The sequence below is a fragment of the Camellia sinensis genome, chromosome 1 (assembly GCF_055761805.1).
Source record: "Camellia sinensis isolate YWXY chromosome 1, ASM5576180v1, whole genome shotgun sequence".
Lineage (NCBI taxonomy): Eukaryota > Viridiplantae > Streptophyta > Magnoliopsida > Ericales > Theaceae > Camellia > Camellia sinensis.
Window position 1 is genome coordinate 183,951,558 of NC_138961.1, and position 25,453 is coordinate 183,977,010.

Consider the following 25,453-nt stretch of genomic DNA (forward strand, 5'->3'; position numbering starts at 1 on the left):
CTCTTTTTTGTTAATTTGATCGGACTGCTTGATGATGCAGTTTAGTTCACAAAAAGTAATATGTGATTATTTTTTAAATAACATGACAAACCACACATATAATAAATCACAAAAGGGGATAAAAGTAAAATTTGCCCATTTTTGTAATACCCATTTTAGTCAAGTTTTTAGTACTAAACCAAAGGAAGTTTATAAGAAGTGATTTAATGTGATTATACTCGAATGCTTAAAAAACAATTTTTGTTTGCCTAATTTTTTATTTTGGTTGTGATGTTATTCACAAGGGTCATTAGAAACATCAAGAAATAGTCTTTAAGTTGTGAGGGGGACTCCATACTTGACTAGGAGAAGGGTGCCCGATTGAAAAGCACAAATAATGGATAGAGATAGCTTTTATTAATTGTAAACTTCTACCTTTTTTCTTTTATTAGGATGAAGACTTGGACTACCTAAAAAAAAATTCAAGGAGAATTTGACTAATGGTTTGACATTAATGAGTCTTTGGAGTGCTTAAAATGAATAGATAATATTTGACTTTTAAGGTTTTGCCAATTCAGATAAAAGTATAAAAGAAAATGCTGCACACATATAAATTACATGTGAACTTTATTATCTTTTGTGTTTATTCTCCAGAAAAATTGCTAAAAAACTGTCTATTATTTCACATTTAAGATGGAGACTTGATCTCTTTGTTGCGGGGCTTGCCCATGAGTGATCCTTGACCTTGGATTTTATATTTTGGGTAATTTTTTGATTTTTTTCATTTAACGTAAATTTGTTGGTAAAAAAATTATAGTGAAAATCAATAGAGGAGAAGTTACCAAATATCAATAAATGGCTGTTTACATATTACCTAAGTATTTTATGAAAAAAATTCAATTCGTATCTGACTTCTCATGGGACATAATGGGCTTGATTATTTTTTTAACGTGATGTGTTTTACCTATACACATGTCATTTATTAATTATATGAACATATATAAGAGGTAAAATAAATGGGGTATGGTCATGAATAACATTTTTTATATGATGTTTGATATTTGTAGCATGAATTAGTATAAATTACACTAATTTTCTTTGCATTTTGACAAAAATATATTAAACCTACATATTTGACTTAATTATACTGAATTTTTAAAATTTTAATTTATTCAACACGTTGCTCATTTCACATTTATTTATTTTTATTTTGAAAATATATACATTTTTTCTGATTTAAAATTATTTTGAAAAGTAACTACTTTAATTGATTTTTAAAATTTTAAAAAAAAGATTAATTTTTTGTAATAAATTTTTGACTTTCTAATTATTTTAATTAATTACCAAACTTGTCAACCCAGTTTATCACTTTTAACTTTTAGTAAAGAGTAAAGAGAATTTACTAATAAGAACGGTTAGTACACAGCCTTCTAAATTACGTTATATTATCTAGGGAAAATTATCAATATATTTTAATAATTGAGCTTAATTTCTACCAAGTCTTATTAAAAATAATTTTTAGTAAAATCATTGTTAAAAGTTAATTTTTGTGATATTTTTTGCATATGTCGCTAAAAATCGACAATTAATGACTTTTTTATCACAATTTTTATTAATGATTGCTAAAACTTACAATTAGTGACGTTTTTCTATGACGAATGTTTCAAACAGCAGTTGAAAATTGAAAATTAATGATTTTTTTGTGACTTTTTTTTTAATATGTCATTAAATCTTATAATTAGTGAATTTTTTGTGACAAAATTTTTATATTGTCACTGAAAATTAATAATTAGTAATATTTTTTAATAGTGTTTGATGAAAAACGTCATTAATTATCATAGAACTTATTAGATAATAAATTCACCTATTAAGACCTACACGTAAGTTTCATGTTATCTATTAGAACGTATCTGAATCCTCGGCCGCCCATTCCTGCGGCCAGCCCTGCGACACCTTCAAAACGACGTCGTTTTGGGAAAAATTTCAATTAAAAAAAAAGGACAGAACAGAAGTAAAGAAGAAGGGAGAAGAAGGCAAATCTGGAGCTTCGAATCAATTGGAGTGATAGGAAATCAATAGGGTCTAAGATTGCGAATGTAAAGAAACTAGATTGAAAAAAACAGAGCAAATGTATCATCATCGTCAATATCTTCATTTTTGCTCAACACACAAAAATCGATTGAACAGAGCAACAGAGATTGAAGGTGGTTTTATAAGCTTTTTGGTGGTGAAAGCTTTGATGGAGACAGATAGACTCATGATAGAGAGAAGCTTAGGAAGAAAGCAAAGAGCCAAAGGCTTTTTTGTTGATCTTCATCTTCTTCGTCACGATTCTTTTCTATGTGAGCATTGAAAGCTCGGCGATTCTAGCGCCGGTTCACCCCGCATCATCGGCCGCCTCTACCCGGACAATGGAAACCTCTCTTCTCTCGCCGAGTTCATCGTCGTCCCCGGGCGAATCATCGGTACATTGCCCTCTTCTCCTCTCTTCCTTCCTTCTTCTTCCTTCTTTCTTTTTTGCTTCTGTTCTATCTGTTTTTTTTTAAATTGAAATTTTCCCTAAAACGACGTCATTTTGGGGGTGCCGCAGGAATAGCCACATGAATGAGCGGCCGAGGATCCAGACTCCTATTAGTAGAGGTACACTACTTTAATTTTATAATTATTTGAATTTATTACAAAAATTTATAATATCTAAAATTATATGATTTTTTTTTTTTTTTGATTCATAAGAAAGGATAAGAGCAAACAAAAGAAACAGAATGCTAGGCAGAAATGCCTTAAACAGTAAAAGAAGAAGAACCAGCCCCAATGATGTCTGCAACAAGCAGATTAGCAATTTCAGTGGGGAGATCATTAAGGAAAACAAACGAATCTTGGTGATTTACACCCATATTTCCCAAACCATCAGTACTTGTGTTACCCTCTCTAGGAATATGGGCAATGGTTCAATTGCATCTTTTCATTAGGAATTTGGTATCTTCAAGCATGGCCCTATGTTGTAAGTGCTGGGATGAGGCATCCTGGATGAGCTTCACAATTTGCACTGAATCAGTTTCAATGCAGATATCTTTCAGTTCCTTCTCAAGCATTATTGTAAGTCCTCTATAGACTGTCCAAAGTTCGGCCTCTAGACTAGTTGCCGCCTCTAGTTTACCATGATATCCATATATCCAAGTTCTTCGTTTATCCCTGAAAAGCCCACCATACCCAGCTGGTCCTAGATTGCCTTTTGAGCTCCTGTCCGTGTTGAGTTTAATTTTCCCTGCAAGAGGCAACACCCAATTAGTAATAAGATTTAGAGGTTGTCCAGTGAAATGGTCAGCATAAAAAGCTTCAAAAGTCTCTAACGCTTGGTGCTGAATGTATCGAATAATTTCTTGGACATTCCCTTCTTCTTGTCTAAAAACAATGTTGTTTCTGTGCTTCCAAATTACCCAAATGGTGTATAAAAACACAATGCCCCAAGGGATGGGGTAAGGCTCCTTTGCCTTGCTTTTTAGATTTATTTGGATTCACTGTTCCAAAGGTTGGTGCTCACATTCCTCCAGCCAGTTGATGCTTCTTATAGTATGCCAAAATTCCTTAGCCTTGGGGCACTCACGAAAGAGGTGGTTGAGATCTTCAGTAGCTAAAGTACATCTGGGGCAGCTATCATCTGTTGTTAAGCCTCTAATTCGTCGTTGGTGATTCATTAACAGACAGTCTTGGAGAAGCAGCCAGCAAAAACCTTTTAATTTCTAAGGAATTTTCAACTTCCATATCCAGTTCCAACTCACCATGGCAGTGTTCTCACTGGTTTGGGTTAAAAGGTGATAAGCTGCACTTACTGAGAAAGTTCCTACAGGTGACCCTTTCCAATGTGGGCTATCAATTACTTCTACAAATTGAGGTAAATGGATTTGCAGAATGTTCTGAATGACAGATTGTGGAATGAGGTCTGCAATTGGATCAAGCTTCCAGGAACTATCTACCTGTATAATATCAGCTACCCTCAGGTTATTTAAAGAGTGATCTCCATGGCACTGTGTTGCAATGGTGCTGTCTCCACACCAGTAATCATTCTAAAAAGATATGTTCTTACCATCCCCAACTGTCCATTTGACTCCCCTTTTGAGAAGGTCTCTAGTCTTGATAATACTCCTACAGGTGTAAGACGCAGCTCAATTAGTAGGCCAATTAGACAAAGTATTTTTTTTAAGGTATTTGACTTTCAATACTGCTGCCCAGATTGCATCTTTGTCACTCACCATTTTCCATCCCAGTTTGGCTAGAAGAGCTATGTTTTGATCCTTAGCTCTTTTAAGACCAAGACCTCCTTCTTGTTTATTTTTGCAGACCTGTTTCCAGCTGACCAAATGGATTTTGTTTCTATTTTTCTGATTACCCCACAAAAAATTCCTATTAAGTTTGTCAATCTGCTTGCAAACACTTTGGGGGAGCTTAGCATTTTGCATGGTGTAGGAAGGAATTGAGGAAGATACCGGCTGGACAATGGTTGCTCTACCAGTGAGGGATAAGGTCTTAGCTTTCCAAATAGAGAGTTTCTGTTGGATTTTCTCTAAAATGTGATTATGGTTCTGTCGATTAGCTCTGCTATGAAGAAGAGGAACCCCTTAAGTATTTTCCCAAAATCTGTGTAAGAGCTATTCCACAGTAGTTACTCAATTCTCTAGCCTTCCTGTTACCAACATTTGGAGATATGAATATTTTTGATTTTTGTAAGTTAACTACCTATCCAGATATTTGGCAGAACTCCTTGATTATATCTATGATAGTTTCATAATTGATTTAATCAGCTTGCGCAAATAAAAGTAGGTCATCCGCAAAGAAGAGATGAGATATAGATGGTCCCTTTCTAGCAGCTTTAAGTCCCTTCCACAGTTTATTCTCCACTTTATGCTTGATCATATTCGAGAGTCATTCCATACACAAGACAAACAAATAGGGGGAGAGTGGGTCTCCTTCTCTCAGGCCTCTACCAGGTGTAAATTCCTCCATGGTTTCACCATTCCACAATAAAGAGAAGTTGACTGAAGATACACAGGACATAATGAGCTCTACCCAATGATTATTCAAATTGAACTCAAATAGAGTTTCTCTTAAGAAATCCCATGAGAGCTTATTATACGCTTTCTCCAAGCCCAACTTAATGATAAGACCTCCAATCTTACCTTTCCTGTGGTGTAATGTATGTATAATCTCTTGGTGATGATGATGTTGTCATGGGTTGAGCGCCTTGGAATAAAACTACTTTGATAGGGGCTGATGAGATCCGGAAGGAGAGGCCTTAATCAATTAACAAGGAGTTTAGTAAGGATTTTGTAGGAAACATTACAAAGGCTAATAGGGTGGAATTGTTTGATGGTTTCGGGGTTGTCAATTTTAGGTATGAGGGCTATGAGGGTTCCATTTATATCCTGGGGAACATGCTTCTTATTATAACACTTCTTTATAAAGGTACATACATCTTCACCAATGATATCCCAAAACTTGTGATAGAAAATAGCTTGGAAGCCATCCCTCACAGGTGCTTTGAAAGCATTAATGTTCTTCACTGCTTCCCATATCTCAATATTTGTGATTCCTCTAGAAAGCCTGCAGTTCTCCTCATTCGTTATCCGGTGATAGGCCATATTGCACCAGTGGGAAAGCTGGATTGCAGGTTCATGTTGAAACATACCTCTAAAGTAATCTTGAATATGATTTTTAACAGCTTGTGAGTCAATCAGCCACTCCTCAGTTTCAATACGCAGAGAGTTAATCCTTAATTTTTTTCCTTTTTGTGATAGTAAATATATGAAAATACCTGGTGTTTCTTTCACCCTGAGTAATCCAATTTACTCTAGATTTTTGAAACCAAAGAAGCTTCTCTTGAAAGAGGGTTTTGTTATATTGGCAAGTCAAATCTTTTTCAAGAAGAAACAGGTTGTGTGAGAAGTGGTTCGCTAGAGATTTTTGGATTCCCTCAATCCGTGCAAGTAAACACCTTTTCCTTTTGAAAATATTGCCAAATATCTTTTTATTCCAAGATATGGAGTTAACAGTAACTTGATGTAGATTGTTGTTCAAGGAAACATCACGTTTCCACGAAGAACAAAGAACATCTTTATAATTGGAGTGAGAAAGCCAAGCAGCTTCAAATCGAAAAGGGCGATTAATAGAAAAGAGTTTAGTCATACATTCAGTGTATATGATGAGAGGAGAGTGTTCAGAATAAGTTCGTGGAAGATTTCTGACTGCACCTTCTGGGTACATAGTTCTCCAGTCTTCATTGCAGAGTGCTCGGTCAAGCCTTTCCATGATGTTAGCCATCCCCTTACGATTATTTGTCCAGGTAAGTTTGGGGCGAGTGCAGCTGAGGTCCATAAGTCCACACTTGTGTATGTTCTCAGTGAACTTACGGCTTCTGCTGTGTTGTATATTCTGGGAGAAGCTTCGTCTCTCATTCTGGTCACTTATCTCATTAAAGTCACCAGCAATAAGCCAAGGTTTCGTCATTGAGTTTGCCGTGTCTTCTAAGTCCTCCCATAATGTTTGACGGAGCCTGATATTAGGGCTTGCATAAACTGCAGCCAGGACCCAGTCTTTATAATCTTTTCGTTTTACAGTGGCTTGGACCACCTGCTGGTTAACGACAAAAGCACTAACAGAAACTTGTATGGGGATCCAGAGAAGCCAAATACCACTAACTCTACCCACGAGATCAACAGTAGCGGATGTTGTGTAGCCTAAGTTGTTGAAGGAGAGACCCATCGAGCTAAACATAACCTTGGTTTCAAAGAGGGAAACCACATTAAGACGGTGGGTTTTGATGAGTTCCTTGAAATGTCTGCGAAAATTTTTGTTGTTGGTCCCCCGGCAATTCCATAGCATGATATTCATTGATGAACAATTGTAAAGGTCTGGTAGAGGCTCTGAGGGACTCAAGCCAAGTATATCGCGCACTAGTTTTTTGTTCAGTACAGATGGACGTAGGGCTGCCATCTGTGTTGCCTCAAGAGGCCTTCTTCCCACGCTTTGCCATCTGGGCTCGATGTTCAGCTAGATTTCGTCTATCCACCAGACAATGCCTGCTTGGTGAATTACTTCGCTCTCGGGTTCGAGGTATGAGCCCACTGCACTGTGTGTCATCCTGGATAGTTGTACTTCCACCAGCTCCATGACTTCGTTGCTGGAGTTGTCGCTCAAATTCAGAGTCAGGAGGTTTTTGCTTGGGTTTGGACTGAATATCCGAGGGGGGGTGATGGTCTAGATGAGGAAGAGGGAGTGGGAGGGATGGTGGGATGGTTGTGTTAGGAGATATGGGTGATGGAGGGAGGGTGATAGCAGGGAAGGTTGGTTGAATGCTGGGAACCAACTCACTCATCAGAGAATCTGATGCAATGTCAGTTCCTTCTGCAAGACTAGTTTCAGAAGCAAGCATAGACTTCACATGGCATACCTACGTTGGATGTGGTGTAGCAGTTATGGTACTAGCATTTGGGGGGTTTACCTCAGTTATGCTTAACTTTGAGTTAGACGGCCCCACACCTTGTGTGAGGTTCTTGTGGGCTACATCTGACACTATTTTATGGGTTATAGTTGTATGGGCTCCCTGTATCTCTTTCCCCTTCTGCTTGTCTATTGGGCCATTCATATTTTGTTTGTTGGCAAGTGAACCAAACCTATTATTAGGCCTACTGGGCGTGTGCGATCTTGCATTTCGACTATTCCCTATGTATTTGCGAGTCCTTCTATTAACCAGCATCCATGGGCCAAAGTCAGCCTCCTCTTTTTGGGTTGAGTTGTCTTTTGACTTGATTGTGATAACCGTTGTGTGTTGTTCTGGTTTGTCTTCAGTACCGTTGCTGCCCCCATGTCTCACCGGTGACGGCATCGGAGTTGTAACCCCTTTTTGATTACAGTATTCCTTCCTGTGACCAACCTTCCCACAAGTAAAACAAAAATAATGTAGATGTTCGTATTCGATTGTGTAATTATATTTACCTATTGAGAATCTGGAAACCAGGGGCTTTGTGAGATCTACTTCCACACATACCCGTGCATATCTTCCCCTGATTGACATGGCTGTATTCAAATCCACTTTGAGAGGTCTGCCGATCACCTTGGCTATGTGATATAGCACCTTTTCATTATAGTATTCAATTGGTAGTTGTGGAAATCTGACCCAGAGTGCTGTAGCAACCTCTTTGGCTTCAGATGGTTTGAAATCATGTTCCCATCTTCTAACTGTAAGATAATGGTCCATAATTATCCATGGGCCTTCAGTGTATGCTTTATTACAGTCGGCTAACATTTCAAATTTGATCAAGAAAAATCCAAGCCCCAAGTCTGTGGCTTCAAAATCTCCTTGTAGCCCCCATAATTTCTTCAATTTGTGGACCAGAATTTGAACCCTACTGTTTCGCCCAAAAGACGAACTATAAGACAATCTTTCCATGGTTTTCGAATCGATGTGATAAGCCTACGAGGGAGTTTGATTATGGGTATCATTGTGGTTGACCCAAAATCTTGTTCCCCTTCTGATTATGCCCTATTGTCTTCTTCATCAGTGAGGAATTCATCATCAGTAGAGAGGCGATCCAAATCATTATCAAACGCCTTCTCATTATTTTTTGTTGCTGTGAGTGCTTGTTTGAAAGATTTCCTCTGAGTGGTTTCGAGAAGGGCAGTTGGTTCCTCAATTTGTATTCCAGTTGGCGTTGATCTCTCCTTCATCTCTTAATCATCATGATCTCGCGTGGTGCTCTTGATCTTTTTAGTGCTACGCTCTAGATGATCCTCCTCCTCCGGGAATCGGTCGGTGATGCTGGTGTTACCGTCGCTAGAGAGAGAGAGTCCGCCATATAGTTTTTTATATGATGTACTAGTTGGTATAATTGGTATGTTAATTAGGAAAATGAGCGGTAGCTCGAAATTCGAAGCCCGAATTTGGCTCGAAACAGAAAAGAGAGAGAGAATGAGAAAAGAGGAAGAGAGAGAGAGGGAGAGGGAGAGAAAGAGAGAAACAGAGGGGAAGAGAGAGAGAGAGAAGACGATCGTCGCCCTGCCGCTGATCGTCGCCCCGTCCAGCCGCTGATCGTCGCCTAGCCCAGCCTCGCCGCAGCCTCTGACCACCGTCGCCCCGCCTCCGCCTCCTCCTCCCCCGAATATTATGCCCCCTCCAGTCCTCCTCTTCCTCCTCCTCCTCCTCCTCCTCCTCCTCCCTCATTCCTCCTCCTCATTTCTTCCTTCTTCTTCCTAGTCTTCGTTCTTCTTCTGCAAAAAAAAAAAAAGATATAGAGAAGATGAAGAAGATGGAGTTGAAAATAAGAAAAAAAAAAAAAAAAAAAAAAGGGTCAAAACAGCGACCCCTCGAGCCACAATCGAACCACAACTTTCGAGTTACGAATCGGAGCGGTGTCAATTAATACTTATAATTTTATTAAAATAATAATTATAATTCTGTCAAACGGTCACCCACAGTTGACAAAAAGTCAAATTAAACCTGACCGTTTCTCAGCGAAAATGACATATGACAGATGTCAAATAAAGGCAGCGAGTACCAATCTCTAGCCTACTAAATTACAGCCAAATTAAATGACCGTTGAAATCAACGACCTACCAATAAGATTCCCACACGACGTCGTTTAGAGAATCATTACAAAAGGACGTTTACGTAATTTCACAGATCACCCTCCACTACCACCAACGTCGGTCTCTCCAAAATCCATGCCGTGTTTGTTGCGTAGGAAAATCCCGCCTCCCCTCTTCCTTTTCCTTTTCCTTTTCCTTTTCCCCCAATCCATTAACAAGCCAATCCAACTCACCTTTACACCTAAGTTATATATATATATATATATATGTCTACATAAATATATAAATATATAATAAAATGTGCCACCGATCTCTTGACACAACTCAGGATTTTCCTTCACCACAGATCCAGATTTTTTTCCTGGAAAATCCTTACACTCATCTCCTTTCTAGGGATTTTCTTCTTTCCTTCCTTCCTTCTGGACTTGGCTTCTACAGGTTCTTTTCTCTCTCCACCCCCTTCTTTTGCATATATGTATATGTACTTTATTGTATTTGAGAGATTGAAGTGAAATGATGACAATCCATTTTAGTTTTGTGGCGTTAGATCTGTTGATATCCTAGCTCAATTCTACCGATCAAATTTCCGGCTGTCTCGATTTGTATCTGAATTCTTGTCCCTCCCTATAATTCTGGTGTTTTTTGTGATTTTGTTGCAAATTATGGAAATTCTTGTTTGTTTTTTGTTTGTTTGTGAATTAACCGGTTTGTTTGGTGGTAGAGAAAATATTATGGAACGTGTTTAGGTTTTTAATTACATTCCACACTAGAGGAAACAGTGCAATTTTTTACTTGGGATTGGGATTGGGATTGGGATTTTCAATTGCTTTTCCTTGATTTTCTCAGCAATGAAGCATAGGTTGAAAGTTGTGAATTATAGTGATTTTTTTTATTTTTTTTTCATTCGCCTTTGTTGTTTTAAACTTTCCCTTTTGAAATTTATTTGCAATGATTTAGCTCTTAAAGTTCTTTAATTTAACTGAATTTCTCTGTATTTGTTTGCTTTGCCACTCTCTCTGTCTCTCTATCTCTATGTGCATTGTTTCTTTGTATTTTTTCCTCCTCGGATGATGATGATGATGTCCTCTGTTGTTCAGGTTTTATTTCCAGAATCTGTTTTGTGCTGGATTTAACAACTCTATGAGCTGTGGAAAGAATTGAGATTACGAGAAATTAGGTTTTTACAATGATGATTGCTTCCAGTATTCCATTCGTAAGAATACTAACCAGCTCAGATGCTTACAGCCCATTTATTTTTGGATGGCTGGTTACTGGATCATTTGGATTTCTAGCTGTTATATATGCATTCCTTAAATGGCAGAGAAAGACTTCTCTTAATTGGGTTAAAGCTGCTGCAAGAGCAAAGAAGAAAGCTAGGAAGAAGCTAAAAGTTCCTTTATCACATCATACTTGGATGGAAGATTCTGCTTCTGGTGGACAGCCATCTACTTGTTGTGTTTGCTTAACTTCCCTAGTGTCTCCACAAACCTTAGGTACAAAAGCAGCATCGTATAGCCCTGTCCATCGTTGCTCTGTTTGTGGAGTAGCAACTCATTTTCATTGTTCTCAGTTTGCAGCAAAGGATTGCAAGTGTGTAACGCAAGTTGGTTTTAGCTATTTGCAACACCACTGGTCGGAAAGATGGGTTAACATGGATGACAATCCTGAGGCGTCTGCTTTCTGTTTTTACTGTGATGAACCTTGTGGCATTCCTTTTCTTGATGCTTCTCCAACGTGGCATTGCTTATGGTGTCAGCGTCTTATACATGTCAGATGTCAGGCTAAAATGTCTGAAGAATCTGGTGATGTTTGTGATTTGGGTGCTCTTAGGAGAGTTATCCTTTCCCCCATGTGTGTGAAAGAAGTTGAAGGTGAATCAACTGGAAGTGGGATCCTGAACTCCATTAAGGAAGAACTTATTGCCTCATCCGGTCGTGGACAAATTCGAAGAAGACGGCACAGAAACAAACATGGAAACAATCGTTCCGTTAATGGAAAGTTACATGATGATTCAGCGGCTAGGAAAGCACTGCAGTATGTGTTCAATGGGCTTGTTGGCTTTAAGAATCCAAGTAATGAGAAGCACAGTGATCAGTTCTTGAATGATGGTGGAGTGCTCAGTAAAAATGGCGTCCAAAGTGGGTTAATCCTTAAAAAGCATGAAAATGCTGTCTGGGGTCGAGCTAAGAAGTATACAATTGTAGACTTGCCACAGGACGCTAGACCTCTTTTAGTCTTCATTAATACCAAGAGTGGAGCTCAAAATGGGCCTTCCCTTCGGAGGAGATTGAACATGCTACTGAATCCTGTGCAGGTAATGTTTGAGCACTTCACTCGCTGTTACTGCTTGCACAGGATATATTTAACTAAAGGTTTTTAGAACTCCATGATCTACCCTCCCTTTTCTTTCTTGAAATTAAATATTGGCTTTATGAGTACTTCATCCCTCCTTTTCAACCCAATATGTGCTTGCACAATGATTTTTATATGAGTATTCAACTTTAACTAGAAACCAATGTTGCCACATGATACCCTGCTGCATTAGCAGTCTTGAATTTGGATTGAACAATCCAGGCGTGTTTGTGCCCAACATGTGTCGGACACGGTTATGACAACTAAAATGGGGTGTTCATGGTTCATAGTAGCTCATATGACTATGGGATTAATTATCTTTCAAATTAAATTTGTTAGCTTGCCCTTGTAAAAGCAATTGAGTGCTAGAAAATATGGTTTTCTGCTTGTTTTACTACCCAGCATAATGGCTTATAGAATTTTAATACGTGCAACAGTATAACATCTTCTTCCTTGTTTTAAATAAAATAAAAATAAAAATAAAAATAAAAAAGCTAACTTGTGCTTTTTCTGGTTGCAGGTTTTCGAACTCAGTTCCTCCCAGGGACCTGAGGATGGTTTAGAGATGTTTAGTAATGTACAGTATTTTAGGGTTTTGATTTGTGGTGGAGATGGTACTGTTGCATGGGTTCTTGATGCAATTGAGAGGCACAATTTCGAATCACCACCACCTGTTGCTGTACTTCCTCTGGGCACAGGAAATGATTTATCAAGGGTTTTGCGATGGGGAGGTGGGTTCTCAACAATTGAAGGACAAGGCGGCTTGAGCACTTTTTTACATGACATCAATCATGCAGCAGTTACAATGCTAGATCGTTGGAAAGTTAATATTATAGATGATAACTCAGATAGTGATCCAAGTAAAGTGCAATCCAAATTTATGATGAACTATTTAGGTACATTCTTCTTTCCTTTTTCTTCCTAGGGAAGGAAATCTTTTTTAGTATCTAGGTAAATTCCTTATTATAAGTATTTGTTTCTGGATCTATTTAACTATTTGCTAGCTTCTCTTTGATAGGGATTGGATGTGATGCGAAGGTTGCATATGAATTCCATGTGACTCGGGAAGAAAACCCTGACAAGTTCTACAGTCAGGTAGCTAGCTACTGATCTTTTTAGGCATCATATTCCAATTATTAGTTAGTTAGCAACAATTAATATCATGCCAGGTTTTATTGACTTTTAAAATTATAATGTGCTGCATATGCCTCTACTTTGGGCTTTAAAAAATAAAGATAAGAATCAAAATAATGAGCATTTGGTGAAGAATAACCCGGACAAGATTTAGTGAGGTAGCAACTAATTATTTTTTAATTTATGATACCATGCTGGTTTTACTCTCTGACTTTTAAATTTATTATGTGTCTCAACTTTTGACTTCAAAGATAAAAACAAGAATCAAAATATAATTTACTGTGCTTTATTTACAAAAAATATCAAACAAATTTATTTTTGGTTGGTAAAGTTGAAAACAAAAAACATGTTTGGTACTTGCATGTATTTTAAAAACTTGTTTTGCAAACAAGTGAGGGGTGGCCGGAGGTGGTAGCCAAAGATGGTTGCCAACAGCCTGAGAAGGCGGCCGGAGGTAGTTGCCAAAGGCTTTGGTTTCGATGGATGGTGGCCGGAGGGGTGGGAGAAGAAAGAAGGAAAGAAAATTATTTCTAAACAAGTGTGGCCAACTTTTTTTTTTTTTTGGTTAGAGCATCTCCCTACACATCAAATCCTTCTCTTAGCTATTCTACTAAGAAAATTCACTAAACAAATACTCTATCAAGCTAGCATTTCCAGTTGCCAAAGCTGTTGAGCCTCAAATCCTCCCCACAAGTAGCTAGCCATCAAGTCAACAAATATATTTAAATAATAAAATATTAGACAAGCATTACATAACTATTCTTTTGAAATTTAATTTTGTTCACGTATTTGGTAAGTGTATGAACCAACTTTTTTATTACTTAAACTAGTGGGGTATTTTAAATGGTCAAGTGTATGAACAAAATAGTTTTTCTCGTACAAAATTGTAAGCATACTGAAAAACAAAAAATTAATTGAAAAAGAAAATTAGATCGAAGTGGATAAAAAATAGAGATGAAGTGATATTATTTACATTAGAAAAATATGACCGTTCAAAAAAAAAAAAACACATTGAAAGAGTGTGGGTTTAAAAATATATGATCAGAAGTTGAATATTGAAAAATGTTGGTTTAAAAAATATGAATGATAGAAAAAAAAATTAAAGAAATAATAAAATAAAAATATTTAAATAGAATAGAAAAAGAATAGAGAGTTTGTTGTTGAATATATTTAAAAAAGTGATTAGCTAAAATAGAAAAGTTACTTTTTAGTTAAAATTTGACAAAAAAAATTGACTATTTTGATAAAGATGCTCTTACAAGAAGTTAATAAATTTTATAGATTGTTTACAATTTTTTAGAAATGAAAATAGAAAGCAAAACAAGTTTTTGTTTTGAGTTTTTAAATTTATTTTTTTTTAGACATAAATAGGTGCATGCATGATGGTCATTGGCTAATAAAAGAATGCTGATTAAAGTTTAAATGATATTTTGTGAGGCATTTTTCACTCCTGTCCAAGCCATAGAAGAGACTACCATGCTTTGTATTTACTCGGATTTTAGATTCCACTAATGCTTTTGATGTCTAATTTTTTTATTCACCTGGTGAATCTCTAACTTCCCCTGTAGCCCTAGTATTTGTTGAGAATGGTAATTTTTTTAAATTGAATATTGCTTTCTCTTGGGTGCTTGATTTTTTATTCACTTGGTAAATCTGTTAAATGTGTGTTATAGCACTAGCATTGAGTGGTAATTTTTTAAATTGAAGATTGCTTGCTCCCTTGATTTGCGAACACAATTTTGCCATTTGGTAATTGAAATTTCTGCATCAGTTTGTAAATAAATTGCGATATGCAAAAGAAGGTGCAAGGGATATAATGGACAGAACTTGTGCCGACTTACCATGGCAAGTTTGGCTTGAAGTTGATGGGAAAGACATCCCAATCCCAAAGGTACTTCAACTCAAATAACCTAAGATCTTTCAATTTTTTTGTTGTTATTGTTATTGTTGTTTTAAATTATTATTACTATTGTTATTTCATATTTTTAAATTTTTTTCTTTTAACTTTTCCTCCAGGATGCTGAGGGTTTAATTGTGCTCAACATAGGCAGCTATATGGGTGGAGTTGATCTTTGGCAAAATGATTATGAGCATGATGATGATTTCAATCTTCAGTCCATGCATGACAAAACGCTTGAGGTGGTATGCATTTCTGGAGCATGGCACCTTGGCAAACTTCAGGTACGAAATCTTGGTTTCTGCTAAATCCTCTAAATCACTGTAATTTTGTAGAGTATTGTACAATCATATTTTGTATTCTATATCAACCTTGACAGTAACATGCCAAGGTTTCTGACAGTGACAAAAACTTCTTCCCTGGGCTTTGACTTGACACTGACCTCCCTTATCAGTGCTTGTCAGGCTAACGACCTTAACAATTTTTGATATATATATATATTTTTTTTTTGGTGTTTTTACAGTTTTAAACTTACATATTAGTAATGCTTTCCCATTTTGATTCTATATATTCCCCTCTTAAGTCCACAACCCCACACTCCGGGCTCAAACCCTCTCTGTTTCTAGACCAAGGCCAACCAACTCTCCCTAATCTCTCTTTCCAACTCGAGGGAGGTCAGTGTGGTTAACATTTTCTTTTAATAATCTTTGAGCTGCTTTAAACAGTGCTCTTATCATTTTCTTAATAAGAGAAGTTTAATATTGGCTGATGCAAAGATGTAAATATATAGTCAAACTGCAAATATTTGGCACATGTTTTGCATGTACACTTAATATTATTTTTTGGCTGAGTAAAGAAAAATGTATAAACGAATGTATTTTTGCTCTGAAGAATGCTTGTTTTTTTCATCTTGTTATTCAGCTACCCAAAAACTCTTATTTAAAGTTCTAGAATAATATGTATGAAAAAGTTAACTAATACTTTCAATTTTTCAGGTTGGACTTTCACAAGCACGGAGGCTAGCCCAAGGGAGAGTAATTCGAATTCACGCTTCCAGTTCGTTTCCAGTTCAAATAGATGGGGAGCCTTTTATACAGAAACCCGGCTGTTTGGAGATAACACATCACGGCCAGGTATCTTTCTAGTTTTTAACGTCATGATGGAATTTGGATGTGTACGTGAATCTACTAATAATTGTACTACCCACATGTGCATTACTCGAATTTAATTTGAATATTTAAGATCCTAGGTTCCCATTCTTGCCAAAATCTAAGAGGTGGAATAAAACACTATGAAATATCAATTGAAATATTCATTATTTTTTTACACGGTTCAGTATCACCATTACCAAAGACGTTTTGCATTGTAAATAATAAACTTTTTCCTTTTATTGGGACAAAAGGCTTAGTTTGGTATGTTATTTTTGCTATGATCTTCAATTGGTGTCTTGGGGATGAGAGAGGGTTTGAACCTTACTCAAATGTTCTTGCTTATGCTGCCACCTATTCCATCTATGACATTATTTTATTCCTTTTTATGGTCATTTTGATTTTGCTTCAAATATTTGTCTCTGAAATGCTGGGAATGACTGAAATTTGGTTACATATTATGTTTTGGTTCTTATCAGATGTTTATGTTGAGGAGAGCATCAGGCTCAGAGGAGCCAAGAGGTCATGCAGCTGCAATTATGACAGAGGTATTGGTCGATGCCGAGTGCAAAGGCCTTATTAATGCCTCTCAGAAGAAGTTACTTCTACAGCAGATAGCCCTCCAGCTCGCCTGATTGATTTCTTCCTCCTCCACACCCATTCTCTTCTTTCCTCACCCGTCTCTGTTTTAGGTATGGATTTTCTGGTTCTTACTGACTTTGCCCCACCAAATGCTCACAGTTGTTTTTTTTCATTCCAATTTTATACTACACCTTTTAGAATTGGAGGTACTTCTTGTAAAACCACGGAGAGAGAGAGAGAGAGAGATAGATATATAGAGAGAAAACCACAAAGATCAAATGAGATAGGAGTTTTATTGTAAGAGTATGATATGAGATTCAATATTCGGCGATTTTTCATTCTTTTACATGATTTGATGATGTGTTCTGGATTTGAATCCCAGTGTTAGTCAAGAGCAATTGATTTCTAACCCAATTCATGATACGTTGGCTTTTTATCCAATCCATGTGGAAAAAAAAAAAAAAAAAAAAAAAAAAAAGAGTACACGAGCCTCCTGGTAAAGTGGAGAAGGCAAGATATACATAGTCTTATTCTATTTGTGGAGAGAGGTAAGTGGTTTACTGGGTAAAGGGATTCTCTAGCATCAAACATAAAAAATGAAAAAAAGAAGAAATTATCACATCGATCCAGTGCACCACGGAAATTGTGTGCCCATCTAAAAGAGATTTTGCAATTTGTCCAACATTTTCCTTATTTTTGGAGCACAACCAGCATAACATTTTTAAAAGACAAATTATACGTGGTAAATTGTCTTGAACTATAACTCAAGCTTCGTTCGGGAACAAATTTTTTAATTTTTTACGAAAAGTTGTGTAAAAAAATAAAAAAGAGTGATATAACAATTTATAGTTACTTTTTAACTAAAATGTCTTTGTCTCAGGAACTTCAAAAGTGATGTAATTTAGTTCTCTGGGCCTCTCAGGCTGGGCTGGGTTGGGCTGTGTAAAAAATGGGTCAACATTTTGAACTTGTAATCAGATTGTGAACCCATTCGTCTTATTGTGGCTTGATCAAATTCAACACAGTGGATCCATTCTTTGTTTTTATATATTGCAAGTCTCTCATATACCCTTCGCCCTAATTTGGTCAAAAACTCAATTTCTAATATTAGTTTTTCTTTTAAACAAAATAGAAAAAAAAAAGAATTGAAAATAAGGCAGCTGGATGTTTATATTCATAACAATGAATGCTTTTATACATAATATATATATATATATATATTGTTAGTCTATGTTTGCTCTTAATAGAAAGCTACAACAAGTGGATTAGTTTGATAGACAAGACTTTGAATATATTAATTGGCTAAGAAGACAAAAAAAGTGATTTTACAAGTCAAACTGGTGGCCCTTTCCAGCTGTTAAACCAAATTAATAATGTGAAAGAAAAGTTTCCACTTCATGCTTAAAAGCCAGCCAAAAACAACCTTCCATATCATTGGTGTATGAAGTCAACAAAGGTGATGGCTTGCTTGAGTTTTAGGAAATGTCTATGTTTGTATCCTAGTCATCAGGGAGAGGATACAACAAGTTTTAGGGCTTGTTTGCTACAATTTGTTATAAGTTGAAAGTTGATTAATAAAAAATAAAAATTAAAAATATTTTTACCTCAATTTTAAGATAATCTATTTTTTTTTTAACTTAAACTATTTCTACTTAATAACTTATAAGCAAAAATTGCACAAACTAATATGTATAGACTTCCAATTTAAAAATAAACTATAAGCTTGTTAGTAATTTAGATTACTATTAATAATCGTTTAATAATTTTTCATAAATTAGAATCCAAACCTATATTTTGGAAACCAAAGGTATGATCACTTGAGTTAGGAAAATTACTAGGGGTTGGTTAGGGTTGGTTTGGGAAGGAGGTTGGCTTTTTGGCCTTTTGATTCTTTTGGCTATTTTAATCTGGGTTAAAAAGCTTGGTTTGGAAAGGATTTTTTTGACTTTTTGAATTTTTTTGACTTTTTTTGTGAGAGAATAATGTAATGATTATGAGTTGGATGTGATGTTTTGTTTGTTGTGGTTAAAATAGCCTATTTTATCTTTTGAGACTATTTTAGTCATAAACCATCTTGCCAAACGAAATAAAATGTGATATTATTTATATGATGTTCTTAATAAATAAAAAAAACATAATATATACTAATTAAATCCTTACTTATCTATGTATTACCTAACAAAGGTAAATTAATATATTTTTAATGCCATTACACCACATAAATAATAATGTGGCACTATACTGGTGAGATTCATAATTACTCAGCTTAAGCTCAAGTTCCAATTATTGAGCATATAGTACTGCCAATGAATCAGTTGACTTGGAACCCCAAATGAGCTACACTTTATCCAACACAATTGTCCTTCATTTTTTTGTGTGGAGGAAAGGAAAAGGGCAAAAAAAAGAGAGAATAACAACGAGATTGGATATTTTGACTTGCTGGTCCCGAAGAGATACTTTAAAAATGTTATAGTACTCATATTAAAGTATTTATTGAGTATTGATATTTATATTAATAGGGTTGTATGTGAATGGAATATTTGAAATACATATTTGGTAGTTTTTATATAGTATATTTTTTGATAGTTGATTACTCTGTGGGTACTTTATAGATACGGGATGGGTATTAAAGGTGTGTTTGTTTGAATAGATTGAATAAGGGGGATTGAAATTTACTGGATTATTGGTCTTGAGATACATTGTCTCTGGACTATTTAGTTGGACTGGATTTGTATCATATGTTTGTTTAATTATAGGATTAGATGTCTGGGTTATACTATTTTATTGAATCCTATATTTGTTTTGGATATTATAGAGAATGATAAATGCTCAAATGACTATTTCACCATTTTCAATTAATTACTAAGCAATAGTAATATTAAACATATCTTTAATATTTTAATTATTTTAAGCTAGATTAAATAAAAATTTATTTTATTTTATTTTTGACACAATTAAATAAATTTATTTTTTTAAATTAAATAAATAAAATACCAATAAAAATATATGTTATTTTTTTAATTAAAATTTTAAATAAATTTATTTTAAATAATAATAATTAAATAATGAAATTAAATAAAACATTTATTAAAATTTAAATAATGAAATTAAATAAAATATAAACAAAATTTTAAAATAAAACATCAATAAAATATCTATAAAAAATTATTTTAAAGAATTAAATAAAAAAAACATCAATAAAAATTAAATTAAATATTTTATTTTTAAATTGAGATATTTAAATATTATTGAATTTTACTAAATATAATACATAATTAAATAGTAGAATGTCAAAATGGTCATTTCACCACCTAATCTCATATCCCCCATTTGTGTCCCTCCTATGGGACACAATAGTCCAACACATTTGGGACTAATAGTCTGGAGCAAAAATTTTAAACCAAATAACAGACTATTAGTCTGAATGGATTATTACTCCAATCCCATGGCTCTATCCCTCAAAACAAACACCACCTAAGGGTACACCAAGTAATGAGATATTGGTGGAAATATGTTTAATTTATTAGAGAATTTTGATTTACTTGAAATTATAAATCCTTTACTTAATATGATAGAGATGAAAGATGTATTATTTAATGATGAAATTGCTGAAATGAAAATTGAAATTTTAAATTTTCAAATTTTTCTTAGCTCACTTTTGAAATGAAACTTTATTTTGTAAATTCCTCTATTTAATGACATTAAAATAACTTATAGACTTTGCTTTAATATTGATATTGTTAAATTATGATTTCTCTTTTAGTTTTGTAATTTTTTATTTAAATTTTGGTATTGAACTTTGATTTGTAAATTGAATCTCAAACTATAAATTAAAAAAAATAAAAAATTTATTGACATATTCCAGTCGTACCCATATCTTATTTTTTAAAAAATTTTACCGTATCAATGTGTCTATATCAATATCCATATCCGTATCCGTACCCATACTTTATAGCCACAACCATAACAACCAAAAGAAGAGCCAAAGAAGGTTAAAAAGAACGAAGGCTTTTGGGAAGTTAGCTTTTAACTTTTAATTCATTATAGATCATATCACCTCAAATATTTTTTACACATAAAAAGATTAAAAAAAAAAAAGTTTAAAAAAGTCAAAAGATCAATTTTTAACCAACTTCTCAAATCACCCCTAAAGAAAGAGTGTTTCAAGAACCAAGAAACAACTTTTGGAGGAGTTAAAAAAATCAAAAATCAACTTTTAATATATATTTTATGTTACATTACTTCTCTATTTTTTTATACATTTTTTCAAAAAAAAAAAAATTTAAAAACAACAAAATTAACTTGTAACTAACTTTCCAAAAACAACTCTTTATACCCTAAGGGTGTGTTTGATTGGACGGACTGGATAATGGAGGATTAGAATCCATCGGATTTGAGTCCTGGAACTGTGAATCCCCCGGACTATTTGGTTGGATTGGATATGTATCTTGTGTTTGTTTTTACGTGGGATTAAATGTGTGGAAAGGGCTATTCTTAGTGAATCCAACGTTTGGTTAGACGGACTGGATAGGATAAATGACCAAAAGACTGTTTTACCATTTTTCAATAATTTATTAAATAATAGCAATATTAAACATATCTTTAATATTTTAATTATTTTTATCTAGATTAAATAAAATTTTATTTTATTTTATTTTTTACACAATTAAATAAATTTATTTTTTTAAAATTAAATAATTAAAATAATTAAAATATCAATAGAAATATACGTTATTTTTTAATTAAAATTTTAAATAAATTTGTTTTTAAAAATAATAATAATTAAACAATGAAATTAAATAAAATATCTATTAAAATTTAAATAATGAAATTAAAGAAAATATAAACAAAATTTTAAAATAAAACATCAACAAAATATCTATAAGAAATTATTTTAAAAAAAGTAAATAAATAAAACATCAATAAAAAGTTAAATAAAATTATTTTATTTTTAAATTGAGACATTTAAATTTTATTAAATTTTACTAAATATAATATATAATTAAATAGTAGAGGGTCAAAATGGTCCTTTTATCACCTAATCCCAATAGTGGATTGTCCCTCCAAAATTGTCTCACACCTCCTAGGACACAATAGTCTCCCATATGGGGTATAAGGAGTCCGGCCAGACTCCATATCCGGCAGACTAAAAAAAAACAAACAGCAAATTGAATACATCCTCCGAATTACAATCTGCACAATAAATAATCCTCCTTTATCCCCCAATCAAACACACCACAAAAGTAATAAAGAAGGAGGAAACTAACAGAAAAGGGTAAGAAACTAATGAAAATGCACAAAGGGATTGATAGGGTAGCATACACACAAACACACAAAAATGGACCCATCTCTCTCTCTCTCTCTCTCTCTCTCTCTCTCTCACACACACACACACACGCACACACAACATGAATTATAAACAAGACAGAAACAAGCAACACATCTACGTGTTACTCACGAAATCTTGCTTCCCACAACCCAAGCCTGTCTACTCCAACTCTCTCTCTCTCTCCATGTAAGGGCATTGCCCTATTTTTTTACATAAGTGGCATATTATGTGAAACAATGTCATTGCACTCTGAAACAACTCCTCATTTTGATGGTGTGTTGTGTTGTTGAAAACCAAAATGACCTTTTTAAGTTCAGAAATTTGTAAGTTTTGGGAGTAAATAGTCAAATAGGTCAGATAAAAGATAAAAAGGTGCTAGTTTTCCTACCATTTCAAGATGATTAATATTGCAATCATATTGTATTTTAGTTATTAACGCTTGTTTTGAAAAGGAGGAAAAAAAACTAACTCATTGACTTTTTTTAGTTTTATTGAAAAAATGTATAAAATAAAATAAAATTGATGTGATCTAAATAAGTCAATAAATTAATAAATTGACTTTTTTTTTATACTTCCCCAAATGGCCCTAAGTGATGTGCCATGGTTATATTCATTGAATAGATCCAATTAAAATGTAATAAGATAATATGATTATTGTAACATTATTATGTCAGGTTTATAGAGAAAATAAAAACATATATTATATTGAGGCTATATTTGGCATCTTATTCTTGGACTAAAATAGTTATAAAAAGATAAAATAGATTTTTTTATCCTAATAAGACAAAACATCACATCTAAATCATAATCGTTTTATTTTTTTTTTCAAAAAAGTCAAAAAAATCAAAAAACCTATTCTAAATGAGAGTTTTTAGGTAAAAAGTTAAAAAGTCAATTAACATCTCAAACGAAGCTGAATTAATAAAAGAACATAGGTTGTGTTGGAATTAATAAAGCATTGTTCTCTTTAAGCATTGTTTGAATTAATTTTTAAATCTTAAAGTTGTGAATGAATTTATAAATAAAAAATAGAAAAAAAAAAAAAAAAAAAGTAAACAAACAAATTCATCAATTACCGAAGATTTGTAAGTTTCTTTAAACCTTCCCACAGTACGGTTATGTTATTTTTTAACATTTTTTTATGTGGGTCCCGTTTGGTAAGTGGTTTTTTAGTTTTTTTTTTTTCAGTTAAAATCTATAAAAAGATAAAAGGGTGTTCTGGAAAAATGGTTAAAAATTAATTTTTTGATGAAAAAATGTGACCCAAAATGAGTTAAAGCTGAGAAGTAATTTTTAATTCACTTTTCAAAAGAGGTCAAAATAAATTAAAATAGCTAATAAGATAATATGTCACATCAAATCCATAATTATTTTATTTTTTCTCTTAAAAATATCACATCTAACTATATAAAAAAAATTTAACTTTCTTTTTAAACATAAAAACTTTAACCTATTAGAATAATTTAAAATAACCTATTAAAATAATTAACTTTCTAAACGAGTCCATAATTTTAGTGTGCCATTTTTTTGATGCTTTGAATGACACATATTTAATTCACTTAACTAAAATAAAGAGTAATGTTAGAGATTTTAAAATTTTTATTAAATATTTTATATAAGTGTAAGATCTATACAATATGGGTCTTATATGAATTCTATATTCATATAAAATATTTGATAAAATTTTTAATAATTTTTTTAATATTTCCAACATTTTTGTAAAATATAAAAAGGGCAAATTACATATACCTCCCTCGAGATTTAGCTAAATTATAGATATCCCCTAAGGTTTCGGAAATTACATCCCACCCCCTGATGTTTGTATTTTCATAACAATTTACCCCCTGAGGTTTATATTTCATAACAAATTACCCCCTAATTTCTTATGCAAATATAGCATTCAGGAGAAATTCGTAATTTTTCAAACTTCAGGGAGGTATCTGTAATTTAGCCAAACCTCGAGGGGTATATGTAATTTGTCCAAATAAAAAATAGTCCATGTACACTCACAACTTGTCAACTTGTGAAGTGGACGATACTTAGGCCAAGTTTGAGAAGACTAAATAAGTGTATTTTTTGATTTTTTTTGTATTATGTGTAAAAAAAATAGAGAGGAGATATTGATTGATGTGATCCAAAAAAATAAAAAAATAAAATAAGTGTACTTTTTTAGGTTAGTCAAACTTGACATTAACTCAAGAGAGGCTGTAGAGGAGAGGAGAGAGAGAGTCTCTCACTAACTCAGTCTCATTTCCCAATAAACGTCAGATCGTCGTCATTTACTCTCTCTGAGGAGAGAGAGTCTCTCTTTCTCTAAATTTAACAGTGATGTTGGCTTTTCAAAAGCTACCACACCACACTACACTACGCACCCCACCTGTACTATTATAACGCTAGTTACTAGGAGAGAGAAAGAGAAAGAAAAAGAAAAATAGGGAGAAAGAAGCAATGCATTTATAGGGCTTTTTAATCTGTTGTGTAAACAGTTTCCATCCTTGGAAAAGCTCTCCCTTCACCAATTTCATCTCCCTTCACTCTCTTCCTTTCCCCCCTTGAAAATGTAATAGTTTATTTGATAATAATAATCTTGATTTATAATATTAATTACAATAATATTGGATTGCTAAAATATAAGATTTGTCCACTTGATTCCTTCGTGGCTTTTAACAATCGATAGCACTGCATAAAGGTGCTGTTTGGTGTAACTGTTAAAATAGATTATAGATTATAGCTTAACAGATTATAGATTATGACTTTAATCAGAAGCTGTTAATCTGTTTGGTATAGCTGTTGAATTATAGATTTAAGTTGTTGAGTAGTGTTTGTTAAATAAGCTGTGAAGTAGCTTTTTCAATTAATTTTTATTTTTTATTATTCACTATTTGTCTACATTTTTCATAAAAAATAATAATAATATTTTATAGTCCATTTGGGTCTTTTTCTTTTTTTAAAAAAATAAAAAATAAAAAAATCTAAGAGTATAACCGTGAATTAACATGTCCACAGCAGAAGCTGATAATCAGAAGCATGGGATGAGCAGCTTCTCAGAATCAGTTTTTTTGACTTAAAATAAGTTGTTAGAATCAGAAGCTGTTTAAAATAAGTTTAACCAAACAGTCCAAAATAACTTTTTAAAAGCCAAAAGTCATAAGCTGGCTCAAAAAAGCCCCACCAAACACCATGAAAATGGTGCTCTACCATTACACTTTATTTTTTTTCCCTTGTACATGTTTACTTAGCATCCTACATAATTCAATTAAGATTTTGGCCTATTTTTGAAAAGTAAAAAAACAAAGTCAATTTTTTGATTTTTTCTTTTTTTTTTTATTTTGTCAAAATAGATGATGTGATCTAAATAAATCAATAAGTCAATAAGCTGACTTTTTTTCTATTTTTTAAAATATGCCTACATGTAAATAAGTGTAAAAAAAATTCACAACATTTTAAAGTTTT

At 33.5% G+C, this 25,453-nt stretch overlaps 1 protein-coding gene across 1 annotated transcript; it reads left to right on the top strand.

Moving 5' to 3' along the window:
• The first annotated feature begins 9,674 nt into the window (after nucleotides 1-9,674).
• On the top strand, nucleotides 9,675-17,017 carry DGK2 (diacylglycerol kinase 2). Its single transcript, XM_028206375.2, has 8 exons — nucleotides 9,675-9,996; nucleotides 10,656-11,872; nucleotides 12,431-12,806; nucleotides 12,929-13,005; nucleotides 14,816-14,935; nucleotides 15,061-15,225; nucleotides 15,937-16,074; nucleotides 16,569-17,017. Exons 2-8 carry the CDS (start codon nucleotides 10,745-10,747, stop codon nucleotides 16,722-16,724), a joined length of 2,160 nt encoding a protein of 719 aa, XP_028062176.1. The 5' UTR covers nucleotides 9,675-9,996; nucleotides 10,656-10,744; the 3' UTR covers nucleotides 16,725-17,017.
• Nucleotides 17,018-25,453: the final 8,436 nt, after the last annotated feature.

Bases quoted from the DNA above. Each gene is read 5' to 3' on its own strand.
- DGK2 (XM_028206375.2), top strand. From the start codon at position 10,745: ATGATGATTGCTTCCAGTATTCCATTCGTAAGAATACTAACCAGCTCA. The intron at 11,873-12,430 runs GTAATGTTTGAG...TTCTGGTTGCAG, and splicing joins TGCTACTGAATCCTGTGCAG to GTTTTCGAACTCAGTTCCTC. The intron at 14,936-15,060 runs GTACTTCAACTC...CTTTTCCTCCAG, and splicing joins AAGACATCCCAATCCCAAAG to GATGCTGAGGGTTTAATTGT.